This window comes from Herpailurus yagouaroundi, unplaced genomic scaffold (genome assembly GCF_014898765.1).
Source record: "Herpailurus yagouaroundi ecotype Mexico unplaced genomic scaffold, PumYag 163, whole genome shotgun sequence".
NCBI classification, from domain to species: domain Eukaryota; kingdom Metazoa; phylum Chordata; class Mammalia; order Carnivora; family Felidae; genus Herpailurus; species Herpailurus yagouaroundi.
Window position 1 is genome coordinate 48,179,583 of NW_024412404.1, and position 22,052 is coordinate 48,201,634.

A 22,052-nucleotide genomic window follows, 5' to 3' on the forward strand; every position below is an offset into this window, starting at 1 on the left:
AGCTCAGAAGAATTTCCCACCATGTGTTCAAGGCTCCATGGTAGCCATTTCCAGAGCCTAGGCCTGATGCTGGTTGAGAACCCAATCACTGTTTCCCCAAGCACCGGGCAAGAGAGGTGAATGACTGTAGGCAGCACACAGATGAGAACCTCCCATTTGAATCGTCATATATTTGGGGGTGCCTGGGTGGCTCAGTCAGTTAAGTGTCTGACTTTGGCTCAGGTCATGATCTCACAGTTCTTGGGTTCGAGACCTGCGTCAGGTTCTGTGCTGACAGCTCAGAGCCTGGAGCCTGCTTCAGATTCTCTCTCTCTCTCTCTCTCTCTCTCTCTCTGCCCCTCCCCCCACTCATGCTCTGTCTCTGTCTCTCAAAAATGAATAAACCTTAAAAAATTTTTGAATTGCTATATATTTTTATTTCTACTACAAAAATAGAATTAGATTATTAAACTCCAGATCCTCTTAAGACAGAATAAGGTGGTTTTTGTTTCGTTTTGTTTTGGTTCGGTTTTTAATGAGTCTCTGTAAAGTCAATTTCAGGAACGACAGAGGAGGTAGTATTCAGATATTACAAAATCCATGAAGGTGGAAAAAGACTGGAGTCTGGGAAACATCTTTAAACACCTCACCACACAAACACAGGGAGGGGGGAAAGGGAGAGGGAGGGAGAGAGAGGAGGGGGAACCAGGAGCCAAGCAGAACTCTACACAGAAGCTGTTAACATTTCAAGTAAGGGTGGTTTCTCCCATCCTGCTTGCCCCCAGGGTCTTAACTGTGGAGCTAATATAAGCCTCACTCTTGGGCACACACTCACCACTAGAAAAAAAAAAAAAATTCCAAAACCAAAAACCAGTTTGCAGCAGCCATTTATCTTTCTGTCTAGAATCTCTAGAGTGAAGCTGGGGAGACCATAAACTTGTTACTTCTAACCTCTTCCCACCCCATCCCACTTCCTATAGCATTCAAAAATGCCCCCACATTATCAAGACCAGACATGAACAGCAGATTAGGAAGTGGGGTAAGGCTGGACCTGGGGGATAAAATCCCTCTCCCACCCCTCAGGCATAGCCTATGTCTCCTCAGTGGAGGGGGAACAACTTCTTCTCTTTGCTTTTAGGTGTTTGCTCTCACATCACCTCTTCCCTTCTCTAATTATGTCCAGGGATTTTTTTTTTTTTTAAGAACCCAGGAACTTTGAGTAAATGGATGTTCTCTGCGGAATCCTGGTGTCATTCAGGGATCACAAGTAAAGAGTTTTGGCAAATAAACAAAAAGTCTTCTAGGAGTCTGGAAAACTCCTAGAGTTATTGTGAGGAATGAGGACTGTTGTCTTAGAAAAGAGACGGTGAGGAAAGGACAAGATGATTGTCTTCAAATATTTCAAACTTATACCGTGTACTTCTCCAGAAGCAAAGGACGGAAGATACGGGGAAGTCGGCTTCAGCTATGTGACCTGGGTCAACTGTAAAATGGAGGCAATGGAGCTTACATCATAGCGTGGTTATAAGAATAAGTGAAGTGCTCAGGACATCCCTGGCATCTCATAAGATCCCAGAATATGCTTATTTCCTTTTTTAGCCTCATTCAAAAATATCTCCTGAGGCAGTAAGCTCCCTTTCTGGAAAATTTCAAGGTAGAATAATTCCTTACTGCCAAGATTCTGTGCCTCCGTGCTGCTCCTCACTTTTCATAAAGAAAAATAATGGCTCACATGGAGCCCTCACCATGCTCCAGGCAGGCCGAGATGGGCTTTTTGTAGATACTTTATTTAATCTTCTCATCAGCCCTATGAGGTAGGTACTATTATTACCCCCCCACACCCCGCTTTTTTTTTTTTTTTTCCTGAATAAGAGAATTGTGGCCTAGAGAGGTGAAGTAACTTGCCCAAAGTCACACAACCAGTAAGAGGCAGACTGGGACTTGAACTTCAGGGTGTCACTCCAAAGTCCTTGCTCTTAGAACTGGAGGGGTTATTTTATCAAATCTAAACTCTCCTAGGCTCACCTGCTCTAATACTCCAGGCTTTAGTGACCTCTTTCTGTAAAATGTCTTCATCTCTCAGCATCAAAACCACCCAGGGGTGCCTGGGTGGTTCGGTGGGTTAAGCGTCCAACTCTTGGTTTCGGCTCAGGTCATGACCTCACAGTTCACGGATTCGAGCCCCACATTGGGCTCCACACTGACAGTGCAGAGCCTGCTTGGGATTCTCTCTCTCTCCCTCTCATTCTCTGCCCTTCCTGTGCACTCATTCTCTCTCTCTCTCTCTCTCTCTCTCTCTCTCTCTCTCTCTCTCCTCTCTCAAAATAAATAAGATATAAAAAAAAAAAAAAAAAAAACCACCCAATTTCACACTTATTATTATGTGGACAGCTTCTGGTCTCTCCTACCTTACTGTAAGTGGGCCTGGGGATTTTTAGTCTTAAATATCTCCCTGGACTCAGTAGACTTTCAGAAGAACAAGTTCATAGGTTTCTTTGATTGCCAGCTGAATCAGATAGCAAGTCACTACCTCTTCCCTGCCATGCTTACCCCCGTCTTTTTTTCCTGTGCTGTTAGAAAAGTCTTTTCTTGGCTGGAACGAATACTACAGTCTGTTCAACTAGCTACTATTTGTGGAGTTCTCAACAGGTACCAGGAACTGTTCTAAATACTTTACATGCATTAACTCACTGAATCCTGACAGTAACCTATGACCTAAGTCCCATCTTCACTCCCATTTTATGGAAGAGGAAACTGAAGGTACCAGTGCATCAGAATTTGACCAAGTAATTGAGCAAATGCTTTGTTGATGGATATTATTAGCAACAACAGCCGTACAAATATCTTATGCTTGCATCATGCAATACAGCTTTATGTACATTGTATCATCATCAGTCACCATTAGCAAATAGACACTAATGTCTCTATGTCCCTATTTTATAGAAGAGGAAACCACGGCTCTAAGAGTGAGTGATTCTCAACAGTCACACAGCAATGCTGTCTGTACCCATGAGGAAGCATCATATTTACTCCATTCCAAGACCCTGGGGGCAAGGGCAGTACAGGGCCATGGGGGAGAAAAACACCTGTACACACGAAAGGCATTCGACAAATATTAACTCGAATAAAAGCTGGTCACAAAAGAGATTGGATGGGAATCCAGATCTTTGACTCCTAGTCCAGTGCTCTTTCCTTTATCCAAGATGGTGGGAAGCAAGTCTAAGGTCCAGACCTGGCTAGCAGCCTTGATTTGGGATCATAAGCCTGAGAAAGCAGTGTTCTTATTAAGAAGGAAAAAAAGGGGTGCCTGGGTGGCTCAGTCAGTTAAGCATCAGACTCTTGATTTCAGCTCTGGTCATGACCTCCTGGTCGTGGGATCAAGCCTCGAATCAAGCTCTGCATGGAGCATCCACATAGGGCACGAAGCCTGCTTGAGATTTTCTCTCTCTCTGCCCCTACACACACTCTCTCTCTACAAATGAATAAACATTAAAAAAAAGAAGGAAAAAAAGCACATCAATTTTCCACAATGAGCATGTGCTTGCTACCTGCATAATCAGAAACAAATAAATGAAAAGGGGGGCAAAATTCATCCTTCCGAGAGGTCCCTTGGGCTGGCCTTAGGGTTGCCCTGGGCCCCTCCCTGGCATTTTTGGGCATTCTCTGATCCATCCCTAGAGGCCATCTGGCCCCACCTTACGATGGGGAAGCAGGGCTGGGGAGGAATCCCAGAAGCCCCCACTGAGGCTGTGGTGAGCAGAGACAGACACAGGAGTTCCCAGGTCCATGAAACTCCCTGACATTGGAAGCTGAATGCTGTAGGCCCACAACTTTTTTAAAAGGGGCACCCAGGACCCTCCAAAGGGTAAGAATCCCAGATCACAATGACAAACCAGGGCCTGAGGGTTAGGATGAGTGACTGGTCAAACGAGCATCAAGAAACCTAAAAAACCTTGTCTTCCTCTGAGTATAACTGGCAGGGGGAAGAGAATTAGGAATGGAATAAGGTCCCAACTCACGGATTCACAACGTTAATTTAAATTTTGCTTTTTTTCCCTGAACCCATCACCCCCATTCAAAGCAGCAGGGGGACAGGCATGATTATTTGCACAATTCCAATCTCAGTGGCACCTGGCTGGCTTAGTTGGTTCAGCGTCTGACTCTTGGTTTCGGCTCAGGTCATGATCTTACAGTTTTGTGAGTTCGAGCCCTGTGTCAGGCTATGCTCTGACAGTGCAGAGCCTGGATGGGATTCTCCCTCTCCCTCTCTCTGCCCCTCCCCCACTCCTGCTGTCTCTGTCTCTCTCAAAATAAATAAATAAACAACAACAACAAAAAAAACAATTCCGATCTCAGACACCCTCTTCTTCCTCCTAGGCCTGTGGCCGATGAAATCCAGTTCCTGATCCTAGTTACTGTGTGTCCACAGCTTCCTACCTCGCCTCCTTACCTAGAGTCTAAAGCTGTGATGTATATACTGTGGCCAACTTTCTTCCCAGGTGCCTCCTAAAAAGCTAGCTGCAAGTTTCAGCAAGCACTAAATTTCATTCTGCCACATTGATCGAGCTCCTCCATGTGCTAGATGTTATGATGGAGTCATAGATGGTGGGATAAATCCTGAGTGTGGCCTGGGAGGCTGCAGGTTAATGGCGGGACAAAAAACACTCACGTATCAGGTTAGGGGAGGGAGAAACCACCCAGGAGGGCAACTGATTAACAGGCTAGGGATTAAGGGGCAGTTTCTTAGAGGTGCAACCATAGCTCTGGAGCCGTGCATGAAGGTGAAAGATTCCTATACAAAGGAACGGAAGCATCGCAGTCCTGTAGAAAGGGTGGAGGCAGGAAAATGCTAGGCAAGTTTAGGAAACAGGCAGCAACTAGAGCCTGGGTGGGGGGAGGGAGTGGAAAGGAAGGAGAGAAACAAGGTTAGAGGTGGGTTATGGCCAATTGGCCAGAAACGAGGAGGATCTCGGTGTTCCACTAAGGAATTTGGACTTTATCAGTGTGTAGGTGTCACCGAGGGTTTTTGAGCAGAGCAGGTGGGCTCTGTGCTCAGATCTAGGCTTAAAGAGATCACATTGCAGAGGATGAGAGAGTAAGGAGAGGGCTTGGAGATTGGGAAACAGGATACTGTTAAAAGGCCCACTATGGGGGATAACAGGGCCCTTTAACTACAGCGATGGGCAGGACCAGCTGCATAATGTCTGGGACCCGGTGCAAAAATAAAATGCAGAATTCCCTGTCCGAAAATTATTCAGAATTTCAAGAGAGTGACAGCAGAGCATTAAACCAAGCATGGGGCCCTGTGTAGCTGTACAAGGGAGACACCCATGAAGCCAGCCTGGCCCCAGGACCAGAAAGGTCAGAAGAGAAATCTGGAAGGCGGAGAGAGTCCTGGGACTTGGTCATCTGTTGGACCTGGAAAGTGAGGGTGGGAGACTTTCCTGCACTGATTGCCAGGCCACCCCACTGCTTACTGGGTACCCCCTTGAGCAGTCCATGATCACCTCTAACCTATTAATCTCTCTGAACTTCATCCCCTCCTTCTTCTGCTGCTGCTCACCCAGACCTGTTCCTGTAGGTTCCCTATCTAAAGGCGTCACCATTCACCCAACCACCCCAGTTAAAAACCTTGGCATCACCCTCTACTGTCTCCCCATCCCATCCCTTCCGGCCATTTACTTCCTAAATGTTTCTCCCATCTGTGTGGCCTCTTCAATCGCCGCTATCACTGCCAAGTTCCGGCAGGCCCTTATCAGCTCAGGCCTGGATTACCCACAAAAGCCTCCTATTTATCTCCCTGACTCCAGTCTGGACCCCTACCCCCACTCTCAAATAAAACATCCATCCTCCACCGTGCTGCCGCGTGAAGTTCCCAAAGGTCACCTGACCAGGTCACGGAGTAAGACCCTTCATCCAGGGCTGCTCCAGCCAAAGGATAAGATCCAAATGCCTTAAATGGCACACAAGACCCTCTGTCACCTGACCCTGTTTGATTTTCTAGTAAATGCCAGAAGTGCCTTAGTCTCCAGCACATACCATGCCAGCATTTTGTTTTGTTTTGTTTTTTCTTTACCTCTAGCAGATCCCTCTGCCTGGAATGCCTTCCACCCTCCCTTTCCGTGGCCTGGCTAACTTCAGTTCATCCTTTGAAACTCCCTTTGACTCTCCTCTGCCCTGGGAGGTCCTCTCCAAGTCCCCATTCCCCACACCGTGGATGCTCTTCCATACTGACTACAGGACCTTAAAGAGGCCTGTGGCTGGGCCGAGCCTTCTCTCTGGGCTGGGGAAAACCAGGGAGAGGAAGTCACGTCACTTTGGTGTCCAGCCCCCAATACAGAGCCTGGCCATGTGGCTGCTCCATGCACGTGTGGCTCTGGGCTGAAATGTCTGGTGGTGACCCTGGAGGAGGAGCAAATTACCGGGAAGGCTGGCATGAATAACCCCAGGGAAAACCCCCACATCACATTTTCCTTGTTGTCCCTGGCAGGGCCAGGACGGCGCCTCTGACTGAATGCAGCTGTGACCCGATAACCAACTATCTGGCGTCTGGTTTGATTGCATTTGATTTCAGAATTTGATTTCTGCTTCCTTCTAAAAACCTCATTCTCCTATGTCTGTGGTAACCAAGAATCTCTCTAGTGGAGGCAGGCTGTTCTCCACGGAGCAGCCCCCACCCGCCTCCTCAGAGCAACAACAAAATGGTTGGTCATGAGCTGGAGGGTAGAGACGTGTTTCCCCCACACCTGCCCCAGCAGCTTGCAGAGCCCCTGGCGCGAAGCTGGCCCTCCAGAATACTTGCTGAATGGGTGAATGCGTCCAGTTCACCAAGATTGGGGACGGGAAGCCTGAAGCTGCTGGGGACCGGTGGGGGCAGACAGCCTGGGATTAGACTTGATCCACAGATAATCCCCCAAATCCAGAAGCCACCTGGACAGCAGCCTGGGACTGAGCTCCATCAACGGATGCATGTTGATGCAGCAGCTGATTCCGTGACAGGATTTTCCAGGGGCCAGAAAACGGCTCCTCATCAAACAACTATTCTAATTATTATTGGAGTGCGACAGAGAAAAGGCCTGTCAATCCTTTAAGGGCAGAATCCATATGGGGAGATTAACAGCTGGCTCTCCTCTCTCCATTTTTATTTTTCAGCACTTTTATTATGGAAATTTTCAAGCAAACAGAAGAGTGGAGAACACAGTATAAGGGACCCCCCCCCCCCGTACCCCCCCATCCCTGAATTTTAACGATTACCAACACAAACCCAATCCCGAGTCATCGGTATAGTCCACCCCTTGTGAAGCAAATCCCAGCTATCATCTCGTGTGCCGCCGTCAAGGCTTGGGTGAAGACCAATGCTCATTTCCGATTCATGTGGGGGCACCGGCCGCGGGCTCCCGTAGCCCTGCCTGGCTCGGTGTCTGGCACAGCCCCCAGCAGGTTCTGAACCTACGTCTCTGAAACTCGAAGCCGGACTGATTATGCGGCGCCGGGCCCTGCCTCCTCCGCTTCCTCCTCTTCCCGCACAGCGTGGGTCACCTCGGCCTCGTAACGCTCCTGACACCCCACCGGCAGCCCCCGGTGATGCGCGAGTGAGTGTCTCCGCGCAATGCCACAGAAAGCAGAGGGAGGCGCCTGTCACTTCCTCTTTCTCCGGCTGACTAACGCCGGGCTCCCGCCCCGCGCCTCCGGCTCCCCGGGGGTGTGGCCACAGCCCGAAGGGGGCGGGGAAATACCCATATTTGGCCTTATATGGGCAGCCACGTCACAGGCCGCACACTCATTCACATAAAACGCCGCGCTGCCGGCGGAATCCCCGGCTTCTGGGGCGGCGAGTGGCCCGGCCGGGTGCCGAGCGTTCGGGGCGGGAAAGAAGAGTTGAGCGGCCGCTCCGGCGCCGGGCTCGGTCGGCCGGCCGCAGCCTCGCGGGCCGCCCTCCCGTGCCTCGCCAGCGGGCACCCTGGCCGTGGGCACCTGCGGGGCGCGCGGCGCGCGACCGCTGGGCGGCGGCGGCATGAAGGTCACGTCGCTCGACGGGCGCCAGCTGCGCAAGATGCTCCGCAAGGAGGCGGCGGCGCGCTGCGTGGTGCTCGACTGCCGGCCCTACCTGGCCTTCGCCGCCTCGAGCGTGCGCGGCTCGCTCAACGTCAACCTCAACTCGGTGGTGCTGCGGCGGGCCCGCGGCGGCGCGGTGTCTGCGCGTTACGTGCTGCCCGACGAGGCGGCGCGCGCGCGGCTGCTGCAGGAGGGCGGCGGCGGCGTGGCAGCCGTGGTCGTGCTCGACCAGGGCAGCCGCCACTGGCAGAAGCTGCGCGAGGAGAGCGCCGCGCGGGTCGTGCTCACCTCGCTGCTCGCTTGCCTGCCCGCCGGCCCGCGGGTCTACTTCCTCAAAGGTGAGCGCATCGGGGCCGCCGATTCCCTGTCACCAACCACCAATCTGCCACCGCGCCGGAGAGTCCGGGGCTCTGGGGGTCCCCTCCTTGTGCGGGGCGCCCCCTCCTTGTGCGGGGCGTCGTCTTCGACCTCGGACCCGGTAGTCTCCACTTGCCGGAGCCTCCACGCTGGGGCTTGACGTGCGCTGGGGAGGGCACCGCCACTGTCAGCGCTCAGAGCTTCCCCCTCCCCACTCGAGTTCCTCGAAAGCTCCCGGCGGCAGGTCCGCCGGGGTGGGTGCGGTTGGCTACGCTGCCGGGGGCGCCCCTTCTCGGCGGCAGGGGCCGTCGGCCAGGACTGGCGCGGGTCTCCGCTTCCCCGCGCCGGCTTAGCCGCCCTCTCTGGGGCCTGGGCTCTGAGTCTTTCTGATAGACAGATCTGGCGGGATCAGCAGGTCGCCACCCCCCCGGAGCGTGGCGCCGCGGTGTCCCCTTTCCTCCCGCCTGGAAAATAAGCGTACGTTAGGTTGTCTTCACCGACCCCTCTTGCCTTTTTGACCCTGGCGAGTCCCTCCCCTTCCTTTCCATTTTATTTTATTTTACTGCTTTTTATTGTTTTCCTCCGGCCTTCCTTTCTCCCCTCCCAGACCTTTCTCTAGCTCAATTTGGAGCTGACAGCCTTCCCACCCTTTTCACCCCTTCGCTCTACCGCCCGGAGAAAACCCCCGCAGGGCTGGCCTCCTGCTGTCTCCCCGGGGTGAGGGGCGGCTGGCTGTCGTGCCAGGACTCCGGAGAGGTGCAGCCAGGACTCAGGACCTTAGTGGTGGAGGGGATTCCGTCGCCTTTGGTTTGAGATGCCCCAGAAGCTGCCCCACCAGTCAGCCCATTACACCTGCTGGAGAAAGGACTTGGACTTCCTGGTGGTGTGGTGGGTGACTGACAAACTACAGAGCAATGATTCTTGGGCCAACTCCTATGACTTTTCCCGCCTTGTATTTGAATCCTTTGTAACCTCGAATGTATGAAAGACCTAGCCCACAGTGCAGAGATGAGGCTTCAGCCCAAGCTGTGCCCCAAGGCCCTGCCAACCCTGTTGCAGATGCCTTGAGATACAACAGTGATGTGGTTCAGAACTCAGGGGCAGTGAATGGAGAGTGAGGGCCTTGTTTTAAAACCATGCAATTTGGGGAATTTCACACAGTCCAGGCCAGGAGATCACATGGGCAGCCGCCCCCCCCCCCCCCCGCCCCCGCCCCCGCCCCCGTATTAGCACCTCTTGTAAACTGTCCCTGGTTGATTCCTCTTAGGGAGGAGACAGGCAGAAGATGCTCTTCCTTGTCCATCATCCTCAGCCCTCAGGGGATGGAGGGATGCCCTCCAAGCTCTGCAGAAGTTTCACACTTAGCCCCGGATTTTTTTTCTCTTCCTGATGTGGTTTTTGTCTCCTGTTCTTAGCAATGAATACAGGAAAAGCTACCGCCTCCCCAAGTATCATGAAAGATATGTTCCAGGAAACTCCTCCTGGTACTACCTGGGCTCCCCACCCCTCTTCAGCACTGGGTGGGAGGAGGGGGGTCATGCTGACGGTTTAGAAGTTACTGCCACAGGAAGTAAGCAGCTCACATCTCCGGAAAATTCATGTTTAAAAAAATTTTTTTTTTTTTTTAATGAGAGTAACATACACAAGTAAAAATTTTTAAAGCACAAAGGCTCTACAATGAAAAGTGGGTTTTCTGCACCCCCTAGAACCTACTTACACTCTCCGGAGACAGCCACCCACTATTTCTCTTGTTCGTCTTTAGACAAGTTAATTTGCCATGAGTATCTTTAAAACATAGAATGGTTTTGTATAGTTTCTATTCATGCCTCTTTCACTTAACTCGATCTTGGGATATTTGTTCATATCAGAGCATACATGTCCACTTTACTTTTTAAAAAATTTTTTTAGGGGCGCCTGGGTGGCGCAGTCGGTTAAGCGTCCGACTTCAGCCAGGTCACGATCTCGCGGTCCGTGAGTTCGAGCCCCGCGTCAGGCTCTGGGCTGATGGCTCAGAGCCTGGAGCCTGTTTCCGATTCTGTGTCTCCCTCTCTCTCTGCTCCTCCCCCGTTCATGCTCTGTCTCTCTCTGTCCCAAAATAAATAAACGTTGAAAAAAAAATTTTTTTTTAAAAAAAAATTTTTTTTAATGTTTTTATTTTGAGAGACAGAGCACAAGTGGGGCAGGGGCAGAGAGAGAGGGAGACACAGGATCTGAAGCAGGCTTCAGGCTCTGAGCTGTCAGCACAGAGTCCGATTTGGGGCCCAAACCTACGAACCATGAGATCATGACCTGAGCCAAAGTTGGACATTTAACCAACTGAGCCACCCAGGAGCCCCAATTTTACTTTTTAAACAAATCCCCTGGTGGCAGCTGGCTGATTACTTTTCAGCCTCACTATTTGAGGCAGTGTGGTAAAATAGATCTTTGTCCAGATGCTTTGCATGTGCACTATCTTTCAGTAAAATTGCCGGGTTGATATTGTGTGTGTTTTAATTTTCAGTGTAAGTTGCTTGATACTTACCGTTATAACATTACTAAAATCTTAAGTTGTTGCCAAAGAAATTTTTTTTTCCTTATCTAACTCATGTCCAGATGTGAGTTCAGGTTTTATTTATTTATTTTTTTAAGCTTATTTATCTTGAGAGAGAGTGCACACAAATGGGGGAATGGCAGAGAGAGAGGGTGAGAGAGAGAATCCCAAACAGGCTCCATGCTGTCAGTGCAGAGTTGGATGTGGGGCTCCAGCTCACAAACTGTGAGATCATGACCTGAACCAAACTCAGGAGCTGGACACTTAACTGACTGAGCCACTCAGGCATGCCTGAATTCAGGTTTTAATCTAGTGGCGTTTCAGATCTTGGGAGCAATGCCTTTTACGATTCCCTTAATCCTCCTCTCATCCCCCCCCAAAAAAAAACCCCCCGCTAAAATGAGGTGATGACCTAATGGCATTGTCAGTGTGTATTTATAAGCAGTGTGCATGCACCTTCTCTGCTCCCCTGGTAATGCAGTGGTGATCAAAAGCAGAATCACTCTGAAGAGGGTTGAGGCAGCCAAAAGAATTGTCTCGGCTCTTGCAACTCAAGTGAGGCACCAGAGAAGAATGTTCTGTCTCTCCATGCCTCTGAAAGGAGTGGGTGAAAGACAGAGACCCTCTAATCTGAAGGACTCCTGACCCCAGCTTGAAGAGACAGGACGCTGTTTATCTGGCCCTCAGAGCTACGCTGAGAATCTGTGTTGCTTGCCTTATTTTGTCAGTGGGCAGGCAGGACCCAACCCACACCCGCACCTCCTGTCTGTCCTCCTAACAGCCAACTCTTAAGTGCGCTATTTACAGACAAGAGATGGGGTGGCCTGAAGGCTTGCTTCTCTTTCCCAAGCCTCATTCTTGGGAAAGCTTGGGAACGCCTGGGCCACTCTTACTCCAGATTCCTGTTCCGTATCACTCAGTTTGTCTCCTGGAACCCAAAATGTTGGAGGCCCAGGCACAGGAAGTGATTTACTAGCTAGGGACACCTCTTCCAGCGAAGCTGTGTGTCTGTGTGTCCGTGTAAGTCTGACATTCTTTCTGCCTCCTAGGAGGGCAAGGGCCTAGGGGCTACGGTTGGGAGGAAGGGGAAACTAAACCACAAACACTGCCACCTTCCACCTCCATTGCTCTCTGGCGTGGTCTTTTGTCCTGACTGACCTAGAGGTCCAGAAGCTCATCTGGGGAGGCCCAATGGGCTTTTTGTTAAAGTGACCACAGAGGAGATTTGAGTGTACTCACTGGGGGCGGGGGCAGTTCCAGCAAGCTGGGAGGAAGCAGTAATGGCAAGATGACTCATTCTAGGAATTGGCTGCAGCTTCTGGGAGGGAGCTGGAGACCGCCATGGTATCCATTAACCATTTGTCTACTGCAGGGGGTTAGAACCACCACATGCTTCACTGTGGGGCTGTAATAACACCAAGAGACAGAAGAAAGAGGGGATTTTGTAGAAAATACATGGCCTCTACAATGTGTATCTAATTGATGATTTGACCCCAAGTGAATTTTCTGGGTCAGAAAAAAATTAGAAGCAGGTTTTCTGGAGGCTCTTGGAAGGGCCTTAAGTCCTCTTGGATTGGGAGCAAGGATGTCCCCAAGTAAAGCTGGCCTATTCATTGAGGCTTCTGAGGCCAGTTTTTTATTTGGTTCTTTCCCACTGAGTGCTGGGCCTTAGACTTTTTTTTTTTTTTTTTTGCATTAAAAAAATTTTTTTTATGAATATAGTTTGTTGTCAAATTGGCTTACATACAACACCCAGGGCCCGTCCCAACAAGTGCCCTCCTCAATGCCCATCACCCATTTTCCCCTCTCCCCCAATCCCCCATCCACCCTCAGTTTGTTCTCTGTATTTAATAGCTGAGACTTCTTTGTATACCCAAGTTTCTATGACTTGGTCACAGGTAGGTTTTACCTTAAGTGACCCATCTGGAGAAGTTTATCATTTGAGGATATGTAGTCGTGGAGAAAGGTCAGGGAGGTGAGGTGATCTTCAAGGGGAGAGAGACAGTTCTTACTTACTGGGACTGAGAATTAAGTTCCAAAGGCCTTGGGTCTCCAGTTTGGTTTGGAAGTTAATTAACTAGATTGATTACTCAAAATCGGACCTATAGAGAGGATTGTCAGCAGTGTTCTGAGCACTTTGGGAGTGCGAAAGGGCAGGGTTGTTTTATTGCACTGAGTTTAAACCTCATATTGGCCCCCATTCCCTTATGAATAGAGAGGGTTCCGTCTATAATCCAGTTCAGAGCTAATGGGCTAGGGATGAAGCAAACCAATTTAGGAGTCTCTTCTTGCAAATGAATGAAATTCTGTATAATCACACCTGCATTTTAGACAAACAAGTGAAAATAGCTTTTGTTTTCTGGAGGGATTTGGTTAATATTTGCCAGATGTCGGATACATTTCCTTTCACAGTTTAAGCTGCTTCTGATAGACGCAAAAAGTTAATCATTGCCTCTCTGAACTGTAGCTTGTTAGAAGAGAGGGGAAAAAAGTGTGTGTGTGTGTGTGTGTGTGTGTGTGTGTGTGTGTGTCGGGGGGGGGGCGGGAGGAGGGGGGTGTAGCCCATTTCTATTCCAAAGCTATTAGTTGGCTTGGTTCAATTTTTCTGTAAGACCGGAATCTGTGTTAGCATAATATTCTTGACTCTTCCACACTTGGGGTATTGACTAATTGGGGGCATTTTCTGAAAGCCTGAGAAATCAATGCTTAACATCTCTCTTCCTTTTTCGTTTTCCTTGCAGGAGGATATGACAACTTCTACTCGGAATATCCTGAGTGTTGCGTGGATGTACAACCCATTTCACAAGAGAAGGTTGAAACCGAGAAAGCCCTCATGAACCAGTGTGGGAAACCAGTGCTCAGCATCAGCTACAGGCCGGCTTATGACCAGGTACGTGGTGTGGTCTTGGCTGCTGACTCTGTTCCTTCCTCGGCACCCCAGCTCTTCCTCTCCCCGCTCAGCAGCACCGGTTCGTTCTTTTGTGGATCAGGGTTTTGGGCAGAGCCCTCGAGCTTCAGAGAGCTGTTACTTGCCAACTTGAGTTTCCATCCAAGAGCCCATCCAAATGGGCTTCTTTCCAGCAAACAAGCTGACAAGAGCAAACGAGCCACAGGATGCTTGACAGCTTCTGGAGAAAGGGGGAAGTGAAAGATACATTATTATTAGCTGGCCTAGGAAGTGCAGAGAAGCTTCAAAATATCGGTTTAGGTTTCCCTGAAGGTGTTTCAGAGCCGACTTTCAGGCTTCCTGTGTTGATCTTTCCTGATCTTTTCCTGAATTGTTCATGCTCTGCAGTTTCTACAAACCAGCCTAGTACCTGTCAAAGTGTGTCTTGTTATTTTTAACTGAAATGGGGCTGGGGGGGAGGTTGAGGGAGGGTCGTGGAGAAACAACCCTTGGGATGGCTAAGCAGTCTCTAAGGGTTTCTGGTGCTTACAATTCCATAAATTAAGAAACCAGAGCAGATCAAGAGATATTATAGAGGATTTCATGCTCATACAAATGGGGGGGGGCGGTTTCCTTCAAAGAATTTATACCTTCTGACAACTCACTAAAGGATGAAAATGTGGAAGGCTCAGTCAGGGGTTACCTACAATGTTGGAGGATGGGCAAAAGGTGGGCAAGGTCCCAAATCTGGCAGAAACCATAGATCAAAGCCCACCTTCCCATTTTACAGAGGGAAAAAACTTGTCTCACAGCTGGTGAAATGATCTATCTGCAAAGAATCCTGGCAACAGTAGGCCCAGACCTCCTCCCTTCTCTCAACTCTGGTTCTTTGCAAGACCTTGTTCTGTTTTCTACATGCCTTCTTTTAGAAAGGGGCCATCCTAGCCACCTGACCTGGTAGGAGGAGCTTCTCCAGGCTTTCCCACAAAATAAGAATATATCCAGATCATAAAAAGGAAGACGTCTGACTGTTGTTTAAAGTGCCAGCTGCCTAGCATGAGCAGAGCTTTGCCCCTGCGAATAAACTTCCCAGTAAAGCCAAGTGACTTCCCTTGAATGGGATCCTGGGAGCCCATTAGCTTGGCAAGGTGCCACGGTTATTATTTTGTTTTTCTTTATTGAAAATACAGCGTATGATGAACCCTCAAGCTTTCAAGCCATGGGCATGCGGCTTAGCTGGATTCCTATTTTTGTTTGTTAGGGTGGTGTTTTCCCCTCACTTCTCAGAAAGTGAAAGAGAAACAAGAATTGGCAGGATATCATGAAAGCACAACAGACCTTTGGCCGAGAGGACTGGGGAGGCCCTGATGTGTCTCCAGGGTTCATCTGGGGAACCCCCTCGTGCTATTTCTTAGAAGCGCTTCTGCGTTGAGAGAAGCCAAGCCAAGGTCGTGTTAACCTTTGGGGTTTCTTCCTCTTGAGTCTAAACAGGATTCAGAAAAGCAAAGAAACGTGGTTTCAGGAGTGTGTTGATCTAGGCTATATAAGTAACTGGATGAGATCCCAGGCCCGGTTTGTCAGTGTTTTCCAAGGCACTAAAAGGAGAGAGAGAGATCTATGTAGGTGTGTATAAAGTATTAAGTCCGGGGCCAGCTATTGTAGGTGCTAATAAAATAACTAGTTGTTACTTTTACTATCCTTTGTAAAATCGTCCATAACTTTCTTCTGATTAGCCAAACTGACCTTTGCCCAAACACTTGATTTCTCTGGAAAGAAAAAGCACACACTGCATGATGGGTAATTTGAGAATTGCCTGCTGCTGTCCTTCATCCTATGCCTCTTTCCCTACTGTGGATCTGGCTGAGTTTCCATTCGACTTTATTCCAGGACAGGAAGTGGAAACACAGGAAGCAGATGGATGATATGGGAGAGGCTCCCAAAGACGCAGCCACTGTCCCCCCTCAAGCACAGTGTTTCCCTCTAAATCGGGGAGGGGGGGCTCCCATTGTTCCAGTTTTGACTGGCTTGTCTTGCCACCCTGGAGATGCTAAGACTGCCACAGTCTAGCTGTTCCTTTTAACTTTGCCTCAGGGGAGATGGTCTCTGGTTCTAACTGGGATCCTCCTTAACGGGAATCCTGGTGTGTGGGTGGCCTTCCAAAAGGCTGATGTAAGCATCTTTCACGAACCCTCAGCGCTACCTGACAAAGATCAGGTGTGGGAGAAGCCCCTCTGCACATGGCTTAACAGCTTTTCTTTAAGGATCCTGGGTAAACAGTGGTTGTTTTCACTTCTAAGAAGCATCCTTTTGGGGGGCACATTTTAACATCGCTAAAACCACATGCACCTTAGGATCAGTGTCCTAGGTTTCATAAGATACACTATAAAATATCAGGACTGTAAAGCAGGGTTCTCATCTTGTTGAGTTTTATCTGCTTCCCTGAGAGAAAAAGCAGGGCTTGCCCCAAGGTTAAAAGGCTTGCCCTGGTTCTGTCAGGGCAGCTAGAACTTGGGACATTAGCCTCTCGATTCTTCCCATTACACATAGCTTCTCATCCCCATCAGCACGGGGAAGCTGCTAGCATTTCCTGCCTCCTCAATCAATATGTGTAAGAAAACGAAAATCTTCGCTGTGTGGGCTTTGCCGTCACTGAGTCACAAGGTAGCAATGTAGGGTAGAGAGTTGGCCAGGGTGGTGGCTCCACCCACACTCCTGGTTGAACTACCCTGGCTCTGAACTCTCTACCTGGAAACCAGAAAGGGAACCTCCCACCCTCCAACAAGTAGGTCAGACTTGTTTTGTTTCCTCTCCTAAATGAGCAAGCTAATCCGATATTCCCTGGCTATCCTTTGCCCCTGCTTCCAGGGCGGCCCAGTTGAAATCCTCCCTTTCCTCTACCTTGGAAGTGCCTACCATGCATCCAAGTGCGAGCTCCTCGCCAACCTGCACATCACGGCCCTGCTGAATGTCTCACGGCGGATTTCCGAGTCCTGCACGACCCACCTACACTACAAATGGATCCCCGTGGAAGACAGCCACACAGCTGACATTAGCTCCCACTTTCAAGAAGCAATAGACTTCATTGGTAGGTTCAGTCATTCGCCCTCCGTTATTTGGGGAGCTGCCTAGGGCACCTGTTCTGGTTCTGATGTACTGATGGAGGCTACCTTTGCCGAGAAGAAAAACAAGCGTCTTGTCTGTGCAACCACCAGGAGTTGGAGCCGGGAAGGTTTGCAGCCACCAAAGACACAGAGGGGAGGATTCGAGTTGCTATTAATAGGAGCTTTAATTTGCAAGATAAATGAATTAATATCATTTTATGGCAGTACTCACTGCCACTCGTGTTATTTTTTTCAAGCTGGGTGGGATGCGGTGTGTCCGTGCGTAATGCCCCACGCCAGGGAAGCAAGGGAAGGAAAGAACCATCCCAACTGTGCTCCTACGTAGGTTGGGGTATTTTTAAAAAGCAAACAGAAGGATTGAGAGAGCACTGCTTAACACGCTGAGCCCCGAGGGCCCTGGCAGCTTTTCATGGTTTTTGGCAGACTGCTTTAGGGGCAATTTGTTTTGCATTTTCAGCTAATTTTGGATTAAAGATAGCATTTGATCAAGCTTCATGCTTTGCGCACAGAAAAGTTGTCATCTTTTGTACGTTGTGTTAGGCAGTTATCATTTCCTCCCCTGTGCAGGCCTGGAAGCCTCCGGCCCCTCTGCCCGGAGAGGGCTTTGGGCCCTGGGCCCCCACCTCTTCAGCATAACCTTGATTTTTCTCTCATTTGACATCTTCCCTTTCCCCCATCCCTCTTCCTTGGCTGCAAGGCTGACTTTTTGCTGTCTCAGACTTGCAAACACCACTCCCCAACCTTGTGGTTTTGCCTTCTTTCCCAGAGTCCTTCTTTCCCTTGAATATGCATAGCTGTTGAAGCTGAGATGTGATTTTCCTTATCTTGTTTGGAGGGCTTTTGGAGGGGGAAAGGCAGATGTTGGCCACATCAATAACTACTTAGTGCGGGTAGCAATTGAAGCCCCCCCACCCTCCACTCCGCCTAGCTTTGGCCACCTGGTGGGCCCAGTGCTCATCGCACATGGTTTCTCCTCTACAGGAAACCCACTGGAAAACTCACCAGAGGCCAAAAAGACCATGTCCTGGTCCCCTGAGCCTCTGGGCTGAGATGATTCCTTTGGCTCTCTGAGAGGCAGCCCAAATGATGGGTTGCGAGTGGGAAACCCTTGACTTTGTCTCCCTGACCCTGGGAATGCCTTGCCCTTCTCTGCCAGTTATTTAATTACCTAGATAGCTCCTCGGTGAGGTCATGAAACCCGCCCCCGTCCATTTCTCAGAACCCTCCTTCCCCATCCTGTGTGTTGTGTACATAACCGCACAAACCGACAACATTTTGAAAGCACAGGATGCTTTTCCCCAGACTTCTTGCCCTCCTGGTAAAAGGAGGGACTGAGGCCATACCCTGTGTTGACCTCCTTCCCAGGGGAAGGCCCTGGGAAGGTCACATGGAACACCGGCCCTGAGGGGTAGAGCGGAAGCAACACGCTCTAAGCCCTTTGTTTTCTTGGATACAGCACTGGTCAACTAAAAGCTAGCCTACAAGGAGCAAAAGAAAATCAGGAGCCATGACCCTGCAATCCTAGGGGTTGGGGTCCCCTTTGAACTAACTTTCCAGGGGCTTTATTTCTTTTGAGTCAGACTAAATTGGGGGTACCTCCAATGAGCTACACTGAGCGTGTCCTTTGGGATTTCCGTTCTGCTGGGGAAACTCCAGGGTTCCTCCCTGCCTCCTCAGGAACTTGATGTTTTAGATCTTGCGGATTCATTTACAAACGTCTCCAACTTGAGGAGGGAGGCGGGTAAGGGAGCTGACTTGATTTTCCCTTCGAAACCTTCAGTGTTTTTGTGTACTGTGGCCTCACATAGTGCTAGGTACATCATCGAACTTCCCGGGTCGTAATGTAATCATTTCCTCATTAGCGAGAGAGGGAATTGGAACGGCTGTTTTTCGTGGGTTTTAATTGGTGTGTGTATGTGTGCAACCTTTTGCCCCTCATTTTTAACTATTGTAGTTCTTTGGGGGAGAGGAGTGGAACAGGAAAGGAGGGCACCCCCTAGTCATATTGAGCTAAAAGAATGCTGACTGATGGTGGTAGCTTGATGGCAGTGACTCCCATTGTTGTGCAAGATGGAGTTTGCGAAAGCCATTTATATCCTCCGGTCTAGTAAGCGTCACTTAGCCAGGGCTATAATTAGTGGCTGTGCACTACTTATTGTATGTTTGGTGGTGGGAACCCTGGGAGCTGAGCCAAGCATCCCTCCCCTGGCACAGCCAGAGAGGGTGCCCAGCGAGGCTGACAAGCCTCTAGCAGGAGAGGACTGCTGGGTCATCACCATAAGACTCAGATCCTGAGAGACAGGAATTGCATTTCCAAGTCAGTCTTTGTACCTGGGACCCTCTCAGGGAAATGTGCCTACCCAATAAATTTGCACGCAATGTCAAGGATTTCCCAATGCCCTCTCGAAACCCATCCACGGGACCTGAGTTAAGATGGCATCTCCAGGAAGGGATGTGAGACTGCTGGACTCCAGGTCTGGCCTGCTCAGGGGCAGAATCTATGCAAGTATCCTGGCGAACAAGGAGGCACCTCTAAGGATAGAAAGGTCCTAAGTGGGGATAGACCTTGGTGGGACCCCAAAAGCTCCGTCCTTGCCAAGGGGCATCAGAGACTGTGTAGGAACCGCAGCTGTCAAACAGACGTGATGTTTTGATAACCAGGTCACTTTTGTGTTTAATGCTTGTATCTTGGCATTGCCTTTTGGGTTCCAGTCCCAACTCATCCTCACTGTCTTTTCTTCCTTCCAGACTGTGTCCGGGAAAAGGGAGGCAAGGTCCTGGTCCACTGTGAGGCTGGGATCTCCCGTTCGCCCACCATCTGCATGGCTTACCTCATGAAAACCAAGCAGTTCCGCCTGAAGGATGCCTTCGATTACATCAAGCAGCGGAGGAGTGTGGTCTCGCCCAACTTCGGCTTCATGGGCCAGCTCCTGCAGTATGAGTCTGAGATCCTGCCTTCCACGCCACAGGCTCCCTCCTGCCAAGGGGAGGCAGCCAGCTCTTCATTCATAGCCCATTTGCAGACATTGAGCCCTGACGTGCAAGGTTCCTACTGCACATTCCCTACCTCGGTGCTGGTGCCAGTGCCCACCCACTCGACAGTCTCAGAGCTCAGCAGGAGCCCTGTGGCCACGGCCACATCCTGCTGAAACCGGGATGGGGAAACAGCCCAGTCCCAAGAACAACTGTGATTCTGCTTTCTAAACTCGTGGACATTTCATACCCGTGCAATACCGAAGACCTCACTCTGTCCCACTGCCCCACTGGGAGAGTGAGCACCAGGCTTGCAAAGGAACTTCACACTGACATCGGGGATAGGTTTTCGGGACCGAAGGAAGGCCAAGCCATCATGAGAGCACAGCGCGTGCCAACTACTGTACTTCCAGACCCCGTGCCCTCTCAGGACCGCCCAGTCCCTGCCCCTCCAAGTTTGCCTTCTCATTTCAAGCGTAAGGCAATAAATCCCTGCAGCAGCATGGGAGAAAGCAGTTGCTAGACCGGGAGAAAAGGCAGTTACGAAGCCAATTCGTTTTGAAGGAAGCACAATTTCCACCTTACTTTTTTAACTTTGGCAGTCTCAGTATCTGTCTCTGTTGCTTCAGGGCATAAGCTGATCACCACCCAGTCGGGAAAGTAACCCTGCAGGGTTTGGAGGGACACGATCTGTGTGCTGCTTTAAACCCTCAGATGTTTTTGAGGCTCCCTCTTGGGGTCAGTAGAGACAGGCGGTTGAAGTAGGGAGACACTGACCTATCTGGGTGTCCTCTCCACCGTGGGTTCTTCCCTGACTTCGGACTTCGCATGATTCTTACTCATACTTGAACCTTTCTCATTGCACCTCTCCTCAAAGCAACTCTTCTTCAGACCTTAGACCAAAAATCACCCCTTCGAGGTGGTAGCAGTGGGTGCCAAGGGAAATAGGGCACCCGCTGTCTGGGTCAGTGGCATTGAAATGGTCGTTTTCCCCAGTTTGCCGTCCTTCGTGTGTGTGTGCTTGTCTCGTCTCCGGTGACACACGTCTTCATCCCTGCCCCTGGGGGTTGTCTTCAAGCTGTGGACTTCTGGGGTTTACAGATTTTGTAATGTGGTACTTCGTTTTTGTCCGTAGGTTCTTTCTCCAGGGGAAAAGGCAATAATTTCCTAAAATCCATGTGAATGTGAAGAAAAGCAGTATGTTACTGGTTGTTGTTGTTGTTGTTATTGTCTTTTTATAGTGCAAAATAAAAAGAGTAAAAAGAAAAAAAAAAAACACTTGTTCGTCGTTGGTGAGTTGGGGTAAGGTAGGAATACATTTAGGTGGGGACCCAGCCTGTCTCCCTGGATCCAAACGAATGCTATTTCCAAAGGAGCACCAGGGCAGTGGTGATGCATGTGCTGCTGGAGGCGTGAGGCTGTGCGTCCGCTCATGAGCTGGTGATCTTAACGATACAGAATGTTGCCTTCCGACCGAGAAGCTTCCCTGAGCTCACTTGCAAGTCCTTAGGTGAAAGCCACATGGAGAGGAGGTCAGAGCATTCATCCACTCAGGGCTCTTCACTCCCCTGAGTCCAGGCAAAGACTTCGCCTTGAACTTCAGATGCTTCATCAATGAAATGAGCGAACTGCGCTAGATGATCCTGAAGGTCCCTTAAAGCTCAAGGGCCCTTGGTTGCAGCAAACCAAGGCCAAGCTGAGGGCCAAGCTTGTGGTCAGCTTCCTTGTGTCTGGTACATGGGAGACACTCAGAAAAGGTTGAAATAATGGCCAAGTGAATTAGGTGACTGTTCACCATAAGTGCCTACTCCCCTTTTTTACTCTTAGAACTAAATCTTCCAGATAATTCCTTCAATGAGTAGGTTTACAGCCAAGGCTGGATTGCCTTGCCTGCTGAGTTATTTCCTCTGTCGGTGGAGGAAGGAAGGAGCAATAGTGACTTCTCTCCACACCTGAGAAGGCTTCTGCCCCAGCCTAACTCTTCGGGCCTGTTTCCTAGCCAGCACCTGAGATAGAAATTCCCCTGGTACCTAGTGGGAGTTCTTCGGGCCCTCAGGGGCCCAAAGAGGCCACCAGCTCCCCCCTCAGGCACCATGTCAACAAATAGCGAGATGGCAGCCTAGCCCGGGGTAGCCCAGCTCTTTGTAAA

At 49.9% G+C, this 22,052-nt stretch overlaps 1 protein-coding gene across 1 annotated transcript; it reads left to right on the forward strand.

Annotated features, from left to right (window-relative positions):
- Positions 1–7,810: 7,810 nt before the first annotated feature.
- DUSP5 (dual specificity phosphatase 5) lies at positions 7,811–21,159 on the forward strand. The gene is made up of 4 exons (XM_040486402.1): positions 7,811–8,372; positions 13,663–13,811; positions 16,674–16,893; positions 19,679–21,159. The coding sequence occupies exons 1-4, from the start codon at positions 7,994–7,996 to the stop codon at positions 20,077–20,079; spliced, it is 1,149 nt and encodes a 382-aa protein (XP_040342336.1). The 5' UTR covers positions 7,811–7,993; the 3' UTR covers positions 20,080–21,159.
- The last annotated feature ends 893 nt before the right edge of the window (positions 21,160–22,052 follow it).

Coding starts and splice junctions, on each gene's coding strand:
- DUSP5 (XM_040486402.1), top strand. CDS start 7,994: ATGAAGGTCACGTCGCTCGACGGGCGCCAGCTGCGCAAGATGCTCCGC. Junction 13,812..16,673: donor ACAGGCCGGCTTATGACCAG/GTACGTGGTGTG, acceptor CCCTGCTTCCAG/GGCGGCCCAGTTGAAATCCT. Junction 16,894..19,678: donor AGAAGCAATAGACTTCATTG/GTAGGTTCAGTC, acceptor TCTTCCTTCCAG/ACTGTGTCCGGGAAAAGGGA.